The sequence below is a fragment of the Vanacampus margaritifer genome, chromosome 3 (assembly GCF_051991255.1).
Source record: "Vanacampus margaritifer isolate UIUO_Vmar chromosome 3, RoL_Vmar_1.0, whole genome shotgun sequence".
NCBI classification, from domain to species: Eukaryota; Metazoa; Chordata; class Actinopteri; order Syngnathiformes; family Syngnathidae; genus Vanacampus; species Vanacampus margaritifer.
The window spans coordinates 12,961,693-12,974,774 of record NC_135434.1 but is presented as its reverse complement, the minus strand read 5'-3'; the positions used below and the strand labels follow the sequence as shown (position 1 = coordinate 12,974,774).

General features: G+C 38.7%; 1 protein-coding gene across 1 annotated transcript in view; it reads left to right on the top strand.

Moving 5' to 3' along the window:
* The window catches only part of grid2 (glutamate receptor, ionotropic, delta 2), a 437,970-nt gene that overhangs the window by 275,122 nt on the left and 149,766 nt on the right, over nt 1-13,082 (top strand). The window contains exons 9-10 of the mRNA XM_077561716.1: nt 994-1,047; nt 10,488-10,661. Coding sequence (XP_077417842.1) covers nt 994-1,047; nt 10,488-10,661 — 228 coding nt within the window. The remainder of the gene's footprint in view (nt 1-993; nt 1,048-10,487; nt 10,662-13,082) is intronic.

Genomic DNA, 13,082 nt, shown 5'->3' with positions numbered 1-13,082 from the left:
GCCCATAAAGAAAAATTAAGGTAAAGATCTTGCGTTTAATTGTGGAGTCATCACTCTCCGTTCAGTCTTGTTCTTTATATCCGCGGACAGGATGCTTTATGGCAACCGTCACTGTTACGATGATGAAGTTTTATGGAGACACTGTGGGAGATTAAAGCGCTATTAGCCACACACCGTCACCCTCTCCAGCTGTTGCCTTTTGTTTACGGCCTAAAAAAGTGTTTTATGATATATAGGCAACAAAGCAATTATAGATAATGATATACGAGAGGATATGCGAAGTGGCAAGATGATGGCACACAAGTAGAGTCACAATATGATGAACCCCTACATATTTTGCAAGTCAGCATTTATGAATTTTCATATTTTTGCAGGGAACCAATCTTCCGATCTTCTTTTTTTTTTTTTTTTTTTTCTAAGGAGAGCTCAGTATTGTTCATTCGATTTGACATCATCATTGCTCTCATTTTTAAAAAAATAAATAAATAAACAAAAAAAATTTTTTTTTTTAATTTTTTAAATATATATACATATAGAGTACACACATATATATATATATTTTATTTTTTTTTTATGTGCGTGTGTGTGTGCGCGCGTGCGTGCGTGCGAGCGTGTGTGTATTCATCAGTTCACCTAAAGCCCATTAAAAAAAAAATCCCATACTAATAATATAATATAATAATAAATTTCCGATCTTCTGTTATTTGCTCCTGTTTTTGTAATCGGGCCAAAACTATGTTGCTAATAAAAAATTGTGTTTTTGCGCCATGCTGAGCTCAGGGGCAGCGCTTCAATTAGTCAGGCCTTAACTTTGTGTAATAGAAAGTTATTTGCAGCCATCTTGAGCCATCTATAGGCAATTACAAAACCTGCAAAAAGCAGAATTTCCCTGAATCTGTATTCCGTTATTTTTCACACTATACTACTCTGAAGATTTGTGCAGCTTCAGTGACAACTTTTTAATGCTAAACACTGTTTTTTGTTGTGTTGCAGGTGGTCGAGACTAACTTGGTGGCCTTTGATTGTCACTGGATCCTCATTAACGAGGTGAGTTGTTGAAGAGAAAACAAATTGATCCATTACTGGATATGGCTCCTCAGTACTGCCTTTTTCTAAAAATTAGGTGGTATCATTTTAATTTTCCGACACTCCATTGTCTAGCAGGATCTTGAGTGAAAGCTTCGAGATGCTTTACTTGGGAATTGTATTAGACTGTATTAGTCCACACATGGTACGTTTTAATTTACTTTTTTCTTTAAATAAATTGTCTGCTTTTGATAAAGCTATAACAGGGGGTCATATATGTTTGTATCGTCTGGTGAGTTATGTTTATTTTAATTACCTTATACTCACAATAATTCTCGTTAGTGCCCATTTTGGAATTGTAATGGGAATGCACCAGAAAAGGTTTTTTTTTTTTTTTTTTACATGTGATCACATAATGTCATTAGACTTGTTGAAGCAGCATGTGACTAAGTTATTTTTGTTCGTCCTGTTTCCAATAGCCAAAAATAATTACGGGGAAAAGTTCTCATTAATGATGAGCTCTTGTTTGCACCACTCTTGGTATTTATTAAAGTAATATATTAAAAATGTATCTTTAACTTCACATTGAAAGAAAAAAGAAAAAACAATTCTCTAGCCTTGGTTGTAAAGGGTCTATTGCAATTTTAATTCACTTTTTTTTCAGGCTGTTAAGCAGTTGATACTTGTTTGTGACCTCTGTGGAATCCCTTTTGATGAGAAGTTTTCTAATCAAAAATTAGGGAGGTAACTTAAATATTAATAACACTGGGGGGGAATTAGAGCACAAGAAGTCCACTAAGTCACGATCTTAATCATACTAGTAAACTTTTTTCTTCTTTTTTTTGGAGGGGTCTGACTGTGATTTCACAGTTTGAATTCAGCTAGTTATTCCGGTCTCTTCACATTTTAATATAACCGTTGGTCATAAGATAACATAATTAAACTTTAACATTCGCTATAATTTTATGTTAATGCTTTTCCTGGAGAGCTTTGTTTATAATTTATGAGACATGCCTTTGATTAAAAAGGAGCAAAATAAGTGAATGTGTCTATCTAAGACACATAAGTACGGCTAAGTACCATATTTCCCCAAATAGTGACCATCTCTCAAGTCGATGCCGTGCACCAATTAGTTCACTCAAATCCACTCGAGACAAATAAACGCTTCCCTCAAATTTCCATGAGGAATAAAACAGGCATTAACTGTAATTACTTCTGTCCGAAGATGCTATGGTTCACACAGGAGACACATTGACAAGAATTAACCGTTGTGCCAAGTTTAACTCTGCTGCTAACCAAAACAGCAGCACCCACAGAAGCACATAGCACAATCTCTCAGGTGGATAAAAGTTTGGAGACTAAGTCTTTGGAAGAACCTCTGTATTGAGATATATAATGTCATTCTTTTGGGGAGGCAGAAGACACCATTTGGAATAATAAGAGTTTTCAACATTTTAACACAATTGCTAACCAAAACAACAGCACATACTGAGGCATGTAAAAACTCTCACAAATGATAGGACGTGATTGTGCGACAGTGTTGTGCCTATCCATGTTCATGTTCATGTTTGGGGGGGGGGGGCAACTAGTACTACTATTATACTGATAACGTTGTTTAATATGCAGCTCCATCATTTGCGGTTGAGTAAATAAATGCTCCCCCGCCACTCTTTGCAGATGCCCCATATTTGGTTTAAAATACAGAAGAAGATGACGATAGCGACAACAGAAGTGTTAAAACCTGTAGCTTCAGTAAAAAACACCACACGACTGGGTTCCCTGTGTGCTCGCTTATGGCAGCTAACAATGTGGAGCAGCCCGCTGAGCGTGCTCTCATGTCTTGTTGATTGCCTGCTAGGCCACATTCACATTGAGCTGTCAGACATCTGCTATTGTCTAACACTCTTCAGGCTGCGTGGCTGGCAGTGCTTTGCTCTTTTGCCAGCTTTACTAGAATGATCAACATGCAAGTCCAACTGCAACCTTTTCAGCATTCCTGTGTACCACCAGAATGCATGTCATAAATTTTGCAAAAAAAAAAAAAATGATTTGCAAACTTTTTGGGTTCGTGAGCCCTTCTGAAGGAGAGATTTTTACATAACTGCCATGTTCACCTCTGAATGACACAGTTTGTTGTTGTTTTGGGTGTTTCAATCTACAGTTTAAATAACTGCTACTAGTTGATGACCTATTCTATGAAACCAACCAAAGCAAATGCAATTGAACTAAATTCAAGATGTGCCCATCTACACTAGTTGACATGCACTGCTTTCACTAAAACAATGCTGGACAGATGGACTAGTTTTCAAAAGCTCAGTCAGTGTTGCTTATTTACAGACTTTTTCTGAAGACGCAGGTTGCTACAGAAAGAGGACATGGGTGAGGATAAAGATGATGGGAATATATTAATAGATGGGGCTTGTTTTCATTCATTTGAATGCAACTGGCATGGTCCGTACGCTGCTCGTGTATATTTTTACCACAAGCGATGCTATTTAATCCACAGGTACATATTAAATTATAAATATGGTTAAGTATTGTTATTAAATTGTGAAATATGTATTACTGTATTTATATCGCTTGGAGGGCAGCGGCGCTTTTACTTGCTTATAACTCAGAAAAAGATTTTTCATCTGTGTGAAAGCTTCGGTGTGTTTTGATTGGTTATCATTTACGGTATCACCACATTGTGCAACTGCAATTTAAATCTCTTTTTGAATGTCTGCAAAACCTGTGACTTATCAAGGCACCGGTCCCCATATGCAGTAAGCCACTCATTAAAAATTGGTGATTTAAAAAAATAATAATAATAATTACGTGGAACCCACCCTGTGTATGCTGGGATTACACTTTGATACTCTCATAAATCACTCGTCAACACCAGTATGGCAGACTAAAGGTTATAAAGCAACCCTGCCTCTTGAGAGACCGTATCAACAAAAGCAAAATTTCCAGCCTTTAAGATCCCCTTAAGCTCTGTATTAGAATGTCTGGCTCACCATTAGTAAAGCAATGATGCATCATCACAAAGCAGAGTTGCTTATAAATGTTGACAGTGCTAATAACAGGATTAAAAGCATGAGAGGAACGAATGCCACAAGTGAAGTGAAAAGAGATAGTGGTGCCAGAATGAAGAAAACATCTTGTCTCTTTCTTAATGCTTGACTTGCAGCTCAACTTGCTTTTCCATTGGCAAAACCAGGCCATTTGGGGCTCCAGGGATCCCAAGTGAATACCAAACAGGTGACATAAATCGCACCTGGTCACGGTCGAGCAAATTTGTCATTGTAAAATGCTAACAATACCCTATTGCTGTGTCTTAGGTCTATAGGGAAAACTGTGCAATGTTTTCTTTTGATCTCTGCATTAGCTAGCTAGCTTAAACATGCACGTCATGTAGCAGTCAGAATAATTCAATATATGTATGAGATCAATACAAACCAATAGAAGTTTAGAAGTTTTTAAATCACTATTAAGTGGATGCTAATGTGTCTTTTTAACTTGAAATAACTGTATTTCTGTTACTGTGACAGTTTCAATGAACTTGAAGATACAAAAATATTCTGATACTACAAGCCATAGTCTCCACTTTGCTAGGAAGCCCTTTGTCTCCGCTCAAATAAAATGTGTCACTTTACTTCAGCCAAGAAGTAAAAGAATAAAAAAAAAAAAAATACTGCCTTAAATCAACTTATACATATGTATATAGAAACATGGACTACGTATATAGAATTTTTTAACCTAATTCCGGTTACTTAATTCTGTCTGTTAGCGAGAGCCACTACATCGTGATAACTTACATTGATGTTTCTGCATCTGGCAATTTATTATTATATTATATTATTAGTATGGGATTTTTTTTTTAATGGGCTTTAGGTCAACTGATGAATACACACACGCTCGCACGCACGCACGCACACACACACACACACGCACATACACATTCTCACCCACATACAAAAAAAAAGGGTATATATATATATATATATATATATGTGTGTGTGTGTATATGTGTATATATATATGTATATGTATTTAAAAAAAAAAAAAAACATTTATTAAATTTTTTTTTAATTGATTTGTTGGATTTAAAAAAAAAAAAAAAAAAAAGGAGAGCAATGATGATGTCAAATCGAATGAACAATACTGAGCTCTCCTGTAGAAGAAAAAAAAAATCAACTTATACATGTTGATTGAAAGAAACACAAGATACTAAATGCCAACAGTGCTGGTAAAACTACTGGTTGTTTGTGTTTTAGTAGGCTATGTGATGTCAAGCAGAGACGAAGCAAGCTATGACAAATGTTAGTCATTCTCATTGCATGCCGCTTGACCATCCACATGTATTTAAAGCTATTACTTTGGTACAATTATTGCTGCTTTATGTGACAAAATCACTGAATTCTCTTTACTCTACTGCACTAGACATTGTCCGATACAATGTCCTACTTCTGCCGATCACAATGCCGTCAAGAATTTAGAATGTTCTAATCCGATGCATATGCACCAACTCCATAACGGGATGTGTGAAGCTTTTTTATTCAAACAGACTCTTTAAGTGGATGAAGGCCTCAATATTCTCTTGTACTTTAGAAAATGACTATGGGAGAGACCGCGTGCTGCCTCCCTATGCTTTATTATGGATGAGGGGATAGTGTATGGTTGTCATAACTTTGCTTTATCGACAGCCAGCAGTTAGACGTCCCACTGAGGCACAGTTCACACTTTATAATTGATCACCCTCCCCTTCCTCATCGCCTTCGTTCTGCTGAGGGGGTAAGGATGAGGAAGAGGAACGATAAAGGACACACACTCCTTCTCTTAAGTTTGGAATAGAACACTGTAATGTAGTCTCATACTTGTGTCCATGAAGAAGTAGAGTTCGATTCTTGGTATTTGCTTAATTCGTTCCTCACAGTTTTTTAATTTGAAATCCAAATTTTGGGTCTGGCTTTGCTTTTTGTGACTTGTTTTCCCTGTGCTTGTGTGGGTTTTCTCCGGGTGCTTAGGCTTTCTCTCACGTTATAAAAATGTGCATGCTAGGTTCACTGAAGACTCTTATCCCATATGAGTGAGTGGTTCATTTTATATACACTACTGATAAAAAGTTAGTCATATTTGGCTTGCAGGTGAAATTTATGGAAAATGTTAAAAGTTCACACTACTGTGATATCATATAATGGAGTTGAGTGACATTCATCATCCGGTTTCTCAGGGCATTGTTCAAAATTTAGCGGTCATCATCATGAGATGTGGCCAAATGGCGTCCACATCTACATCTTTCTGTGACTCTTCCAGTCTCTTAGTATTTCTTTTGCAACATGACAGAGTGTCACAGACTCTAACCTCAGTAGCCACTTCCGTCTGAAAACTTCCTGTTTGAAGCATCACAATGGCAAGGTACTGTTGATCCATTTTTGGTGTCATCTTGATCTCATGATGTTAAAATGTGAACAGAATGATGAGGACAACTGTTTAAACACCAGCTCTAATTGAACCAGGACATTTATTGGTCGATTCAATTATCAAACACTTGTCGTGAATTTTGTTGTTAAGCTCTTCGTTAGAGTACAGCAACTTGTGTAAAATGTATTGAAACATTTAACAGTTGGATATGTGCATTCAGAAGCTTAGAAAAGGTCACATTAAGTTCCCCTGTAGATTTGAATGCATTTTAGGCTCATCCTGAAATTTCACCCAAAAGCCAAATATCCCTAACTTTTTGCGAGTAGTGTACGTGACCTGCAATAGGTTGGTGACCAGTCCAGGGTGTACCCTGCCCAAAGTCAGCTGGGATAGACTCCATCTCCCATAACACCCTAGTAACTGGTTTCAACACAGTGGTCCTGGCTGTAACTAAAGGGTCAAAGTCTATTATATTGTACGAAGGCATTTGATTTGATTCCCTTGATCGAAAATGTGAACATTTAACAATTGATTTATCAATATTTTCTTTAATGGGATTAAAGGATCTCTTCCTAAATTTTTCATGTTTCCAGGTCAGTGTTATATTGCACAAAATAATGCTGCCATGAGTAGTACTGCATTTGCCCTAGAATGTTTGTACGAGTTCATCAATTTTAGTTTTTTTTGTTTTGCCATTTTAAATCAAAATGATTAGTCATTTTTTCTACCTTATCACCGATGAGTACCTGAGAAGGTCAACTATAGATTTTTAGTGTGTTGATGGTGAAGGAGGACTGCGATGCTAAAATTGCAAGCAATAAAGACTGTGTGTTTTTCCCAAACAGAACGGGGAGAACTTGGGAGGGTGAGCAGTGGAAATGGGAGGTCGTACTAAAGGTTGGAGAAGAAATGAATAGTTTTTCTCGATCAAGAAGGAGGGATTTAATGTCTCTGGGGGAGAGGTGAAGAGGCTGTGAGGAGAAGGGCCAGAGGACAAAGCATAAGGGATGAGAGATGTTTTCAAATAAAAAGCCAGAAGAAAAAGAGGGCTCTGTGCTCTTGGGTCGATGGGAGAGACCAGGATTTTAAGGTTTATGGAGTAAGCAACCAATGATCTGCCAAGCTTCTGAGGTTACTCCAAGCTTTTCAGGTACGTTTTGTGATTTAGTGTTCTGTTCTGAGGGTGGGATTGCACATCATAGTTTGTTGTTTCTTCAACTGTCTGATTGACTGGTAGTTTGTCACGAAGCGGCCTGAGGCAAGTGATGGGAGGTGAAAATCGCCCGAGTATGTTGTCAACAATTGTTTGTTCTTACTGGGATTTGTTTTCTCGATATTAACCATGAATAGGATTCACAGAGTAAATTTCAGCAACTTTTTGTGAACAAAGGAGTTGTATAATTTTTATGGTCTGTGACTGGTGTTGCACATTAGAATCCATCTCTTGTGACATTTGACAAAAAAGAGCCCTGAGTGAGCATCCTATAAAGATGTCCCTTTGATTTTCAGGGTTAAGGTTTTGGGGTTATGGTTACAAATAGGAGTTAGAATTGGTTTTAGGATTATGGTTACCAATTCTAGGTACCGTTCGAAACCAACACTTAATTTCAGACAACAGGATTTTCACTTCCTCTCCCAATCTACATGGGTTTATTCAGACAAGCTGTTTTTGATGATGACTAGAAGCAGCAACTTACAACCTTTGCTGCCCTTGTGATGTGTTCTTGTATAGCCAGGTGTACTGTGGAAAAATGTCTTCAATTATGCAGTGACATTTTTAGTTAAGAGGGGAGGTGGGCACTTCAGTCAATTGTCAATTCCCGTCAATGACGATGTCCACCTCGCAGAGTGCTTCCGCATTTTTGGCGAATGCTTAATGACGCAAAGCCTTGCAAAAATACACAGAATGAGAAGGACTATCTGTACTCACCCCAATTGACGGACGTAAACCTGCTTCAGTTGGTGCTTAGTCTGTGTATTTTTTTTTTTTGGCTACGCATCATTAAGCACTTGCCGAAAGGTGGGCATCATCAATGATGGAAAGTGACAATTAACTCTTTGACTGCCAAAAACGTTAAATGACGTTTAGTAAAAACCTACGGAGGGCCACCAAGGACGTTAAATGACGTTCTCTAATTATTATTTTTTTTTGGGGGGGAACGGGTGGAGGAAAGCCTTGCCCAGCTGTGGTGAAAGTTTCAAGCAGATCTAGTTAGCTTAATGACTATTTTTGGCCCCTAGATGGCAGCAATGACTCTCTTTTGACAAGATTGGGTAGGCGTCAGTAGAAGACGTGAGGCGGAACTAGAGGGGACAATGGCTGGGGAAGGGAAGAGAACATGGCGACCGGTTATAAGCAGCTCACGCTCGAGCAGCAAGACGAAAAGCATCGACGCTAAAGAGCACATTGATGACGACGATGATCATCATCGATGATGATGATGGTGACTCCGAGGTTGGAAGCATTGACGCGGCAGTAGAAGACGTGAGGCGGAGCTAGATGGCTGAAGAAGCGAACAATGGCGACCGGTTGCAAGCAGCTCACACTTGAGAATTTTTTTCAAAGACAAAAGGCATCGACCAACGCTAAAGAGCACATTGATGACGACGATGATCATCATCGATGATGATGATGGTGACTCCGAGGTTACAAAAAGAAAAACTGTATTTTAAACATCCACATAATTGTAAATAGTACCACAGTTGCACACATTTGTAAATAGTTTGCGAAATTGTTTTGTCAAATTGTTACACTGTTGAATGGAAATAAACGTATTTTGCAACCAAAAAACACTTTTTCATTGTTAGTGATAGCGTTTTACAGAAGTAAAGCACTATTTAGGTGTTTGTGGCATCATTCATGGACAAAAAGAAGTGTATAATTCACTAGAGTGCATGAAATAACATCGTTTCACAAAAAGCTCTTTTTCTCCGCTTTTTGTTTCAAAACAGAGCATTTCGGTGAAACTAACCATTTTCTATTGTTGATTACTGAAGAACGGAATAAGGTAGAAACAAACTTTTTTTTTTCTGAAAGATGAGAGTTCAATCTTTCATTTGGTAGTATGTGTGTTTCCATAGTCCAAACACAACATTTTCTGTGGACCTTGAAAGATCAGTCAAAATGCTTAAATCGGCTGGCACCGGCGACATCCCGTTTCTGAAAACGTCTGGCAGTCAAAGAGTTAATGGACTTTCCCACAATGTAAACACACAACAAAGAACGCAAGTCGGCATGGGTGCAAACCAAAGAAATAAATATTCTTACCTCACCCAAAGAGTGAAATAATAGAATCTTGAACACGGTTAACCTTGTCTGTATACCTTGTCCTCTCAAGTTTCAAAACACTACAAGTGAGGAATCTATTTGCAAGCTTCTGAGGGTGAAACGTGGCACAAATCCCAAAGGCTCGGCCAATGGCTCTGGATTACCAAAATGAGAATACAGTGAAGAGCGAAAATGCTGAAAATTGCTTAGAAAAGGCAGATCTGTTGGTCAAAGGAGAATTAAGATTCACACCAGCCAGTCAAGGGCAGGCATGAATCCAGTGTCGCACCTCCGCCCCACCCCCATCCACCCACAATCTCCGACAGACTCAAAGTCGCACACATGAATGCATTAACGCAAAGAACTCCCAACACATAAGCAGGAAGTATTTTCATGCCATGCTGTATCTCTCAATACAAACAGTGGACAGCATTCACCCAGTGCGACTTTCAGTGGTGGCGTGCTCCAAAAGCTGTTAGCCATTTGGTGACTGAAGCTAAACAAATGTGACACACACAATCACACTCACGGGGGATACACATTAAATCACACGTGCTCTCGGAGCAGAGTGCACACACGTAAACCAAGTTATGAGGTAGGTCGTTTCATTCTATATGATGCCAGATGAAAAATGTGTACAGAATGTGGGTCAAGATATGTTACTCAGAAAATGAGGGAAGTCCGACCTCCACTGGAGACAATAAAGGTCATCTCACTATTCATATATGGTTTACATGTACCTCACAGAAACTTGTTTGTATCAATCCCTTCTATTTTGTGGCCTCAGGAGATCTCCGACTATGACCTGCAAGAGTTGGTAATGAAGTCGGTGGGTCGGCTGACGTTGGTGCGCCAGACATTCCCCATGCCACAAAACACAACCCAGCGTTGCGTCAAGCACAACCACCGGATCAACACGTCGCTCTGTGACCCTAAGAGTTCCAAGGCTCAGCAGCTGGAGGTGAGCTCATGCCACACCAAACATTAAGGAACATTAAAAATTGCACATTTTTAAATCATGTGGAACAAATATACGTAACACTAGAAGAAAACAACATGTAACATGTTTCATATCGTCAAAATCTAAACTAATGTATCTTGTTTTTAATTTCAAACTGCTAGATTAGGTGACATAGAATACATTACAACTCTGGTTCCCTTTGCTAAGATTTAGTTTGTCTGCTAGTGGTTTGTTCATTGGACATAGAAACTCCACACAAATACACCTGCACTTCTGAGAAAAAGGACACCCCACCCCACCCCAGTCCACCAACCCGCTACAGTAATAACAAATGTCTTGACTCCGCACCTGTTGCCTAGTCTAGAGCTCAATGTCCTGGGTGGTTATGGGTTCAATCCCCGGCAAGGTCATGCCAAAGACTATGAAACTGGGACCTGTTTCCTCCCTGGACATGTGCATTCAAAAGCTTAGAGAAGGTCACATTAATTTCACCTGTAGGTTTGAATGCATTTTAGGCTCGTCCTGAAATTTCACCCAAAAGCCAAATATCCTTAACTTTTTGTGAGTAGTGTATGTGCAAGTCACAAGTCTCAAGTCATAACCTTGCAGTCTCAAGCAAGTCCCAAGTTGCCACCGAATTTCAAGCAAGTTGTGTAAGTCAAGTCATATCATGCTCTGTCATAACATATATTGGAGTGATAAATATTTTTCATTGATCGTACTGTAATCAAGTATCGTACATTATCTATAAAAAATAAAGAACATTTGCATCTCTAATTTTTTTATGGAGTATGTAATGAATGCACACACACTTAAATTATTTAGAAGAATGCATGTTATTTTTTACGTTTTGATGAGTGTCACACTGTTAATGTGATGTTAAATATTGACATATGCTGAATGTAAAAGGAATCATGTATAATCATCTGATTTAAAAACTCCATCTGTTATTTCTGATACCAATCTATTTCCCAAATCTATTAGTCTGCGTAAATGGATGAATAAGAGTCATTAACTTGCACTTTGTAGGGTTGTCACTTTGTGAAGTTAAGTGAAGTTGACGTGCATTAGTTTACGGGGGGCCCCGCCACATCAAATATGGCAGACAAGTAAAAGTAACAGAAAAGTACATGAGTGTGTATGCTTAAAAAAATAAAAAACTTTTTGTAAGCCTTTTTCCCAGTTTCATCACAACAGTAAAATATACCATTTCATAAACCATACCACTCCTAGTTACATTGCTTAGCAGTACTTGGATGTTCACAATCACACAGGTTATCTTCGAAGCTGCTCCAATCTCTGTTTAGTGTGTTTAGTTTGTCACTCCACACCAACTGAGTGGGTTGAGGCGAGGTTGGCGCGAATGAAACAATAACCCTCTTTTGTTTTTCCGTCCTAAAAAGCCAAACAGCGTTAAAATGCAGATTTCCTATAAACTATAACTATAAACTAAACTTTCCTATAAACTAAACTATAAACAAGTCGAATTGTCAAGTCATGTAGTTCAAGTTAAGTCAAGTTGAGTCGCTGCTGACTCGCTTGTATACCAAGTCGTAGCGAAGTTGAGCCTTTCCCATGTTTTTAGCATGCAAGTCCTCAAAATGCCAACACGAGTCTAACTCGACTAAGGTCATATGACTCCTGTCCCCCATCTCTGATCACCCCCACCCCCCCTCTTAATGCACTTGAGGAATTCTGAAAGACAAAAAAAAAGAGGAAAAAAACGAGCAGAGACATTAGGAGATTAGCTTCAGTCCTTCCTTCTCATCTTATCAGTTGGCAGCTTTGCTGACCGCGTTTACTTTTCGTGTTATTTGCTGGGTCGGACTCCAAAACCTGTTTACAGTGCTGTATATTTTTGATGACATCAAGTTGGCTGATTTGATGGCGTCCTCTCTTTGTGCCTTGCTCCTAATTTGGCGTATAGTTGGCCCGCGTCCTTCTGTGCGTTAATGCTAGACATACTCAATTCAGCAAAGTGACATTTTTTTCCATCTTTCTCTCATGTTTTTCTTCCTTCCTTGTGCTTTTCTGCCCCTTAATATGTTCCCTAAGGCGAAAATATGTATGCATTTATGATAGTGTTTTTGTGTGTGTACGTGCTTGTGTGTATGCGTGCGAGTCATCAAGCTGCCATCAGGCGGGCGACACAAAGGGGAGCGTACGCTTATTTACGTGCCAAGACAAAATGTATTAAATTGAATCTTTGTGCTGTTGATTTATGTGGCTGCATAAGAGCCCTGAGGATCACATTTGATGAGACATGGAAATTTGTTAAAAGGAGAATCGTTGCCGCCGTGCTTATGAAGATGTCTCGGCACGGCAGCGGTAAAACAAGTTGACAAGGTTAGATGGAATACAACAAGGTCAGTTTACAGCTCTTGTAGACTTTTTGGTTTCGACGCCTGCCAAGGCCGAGCA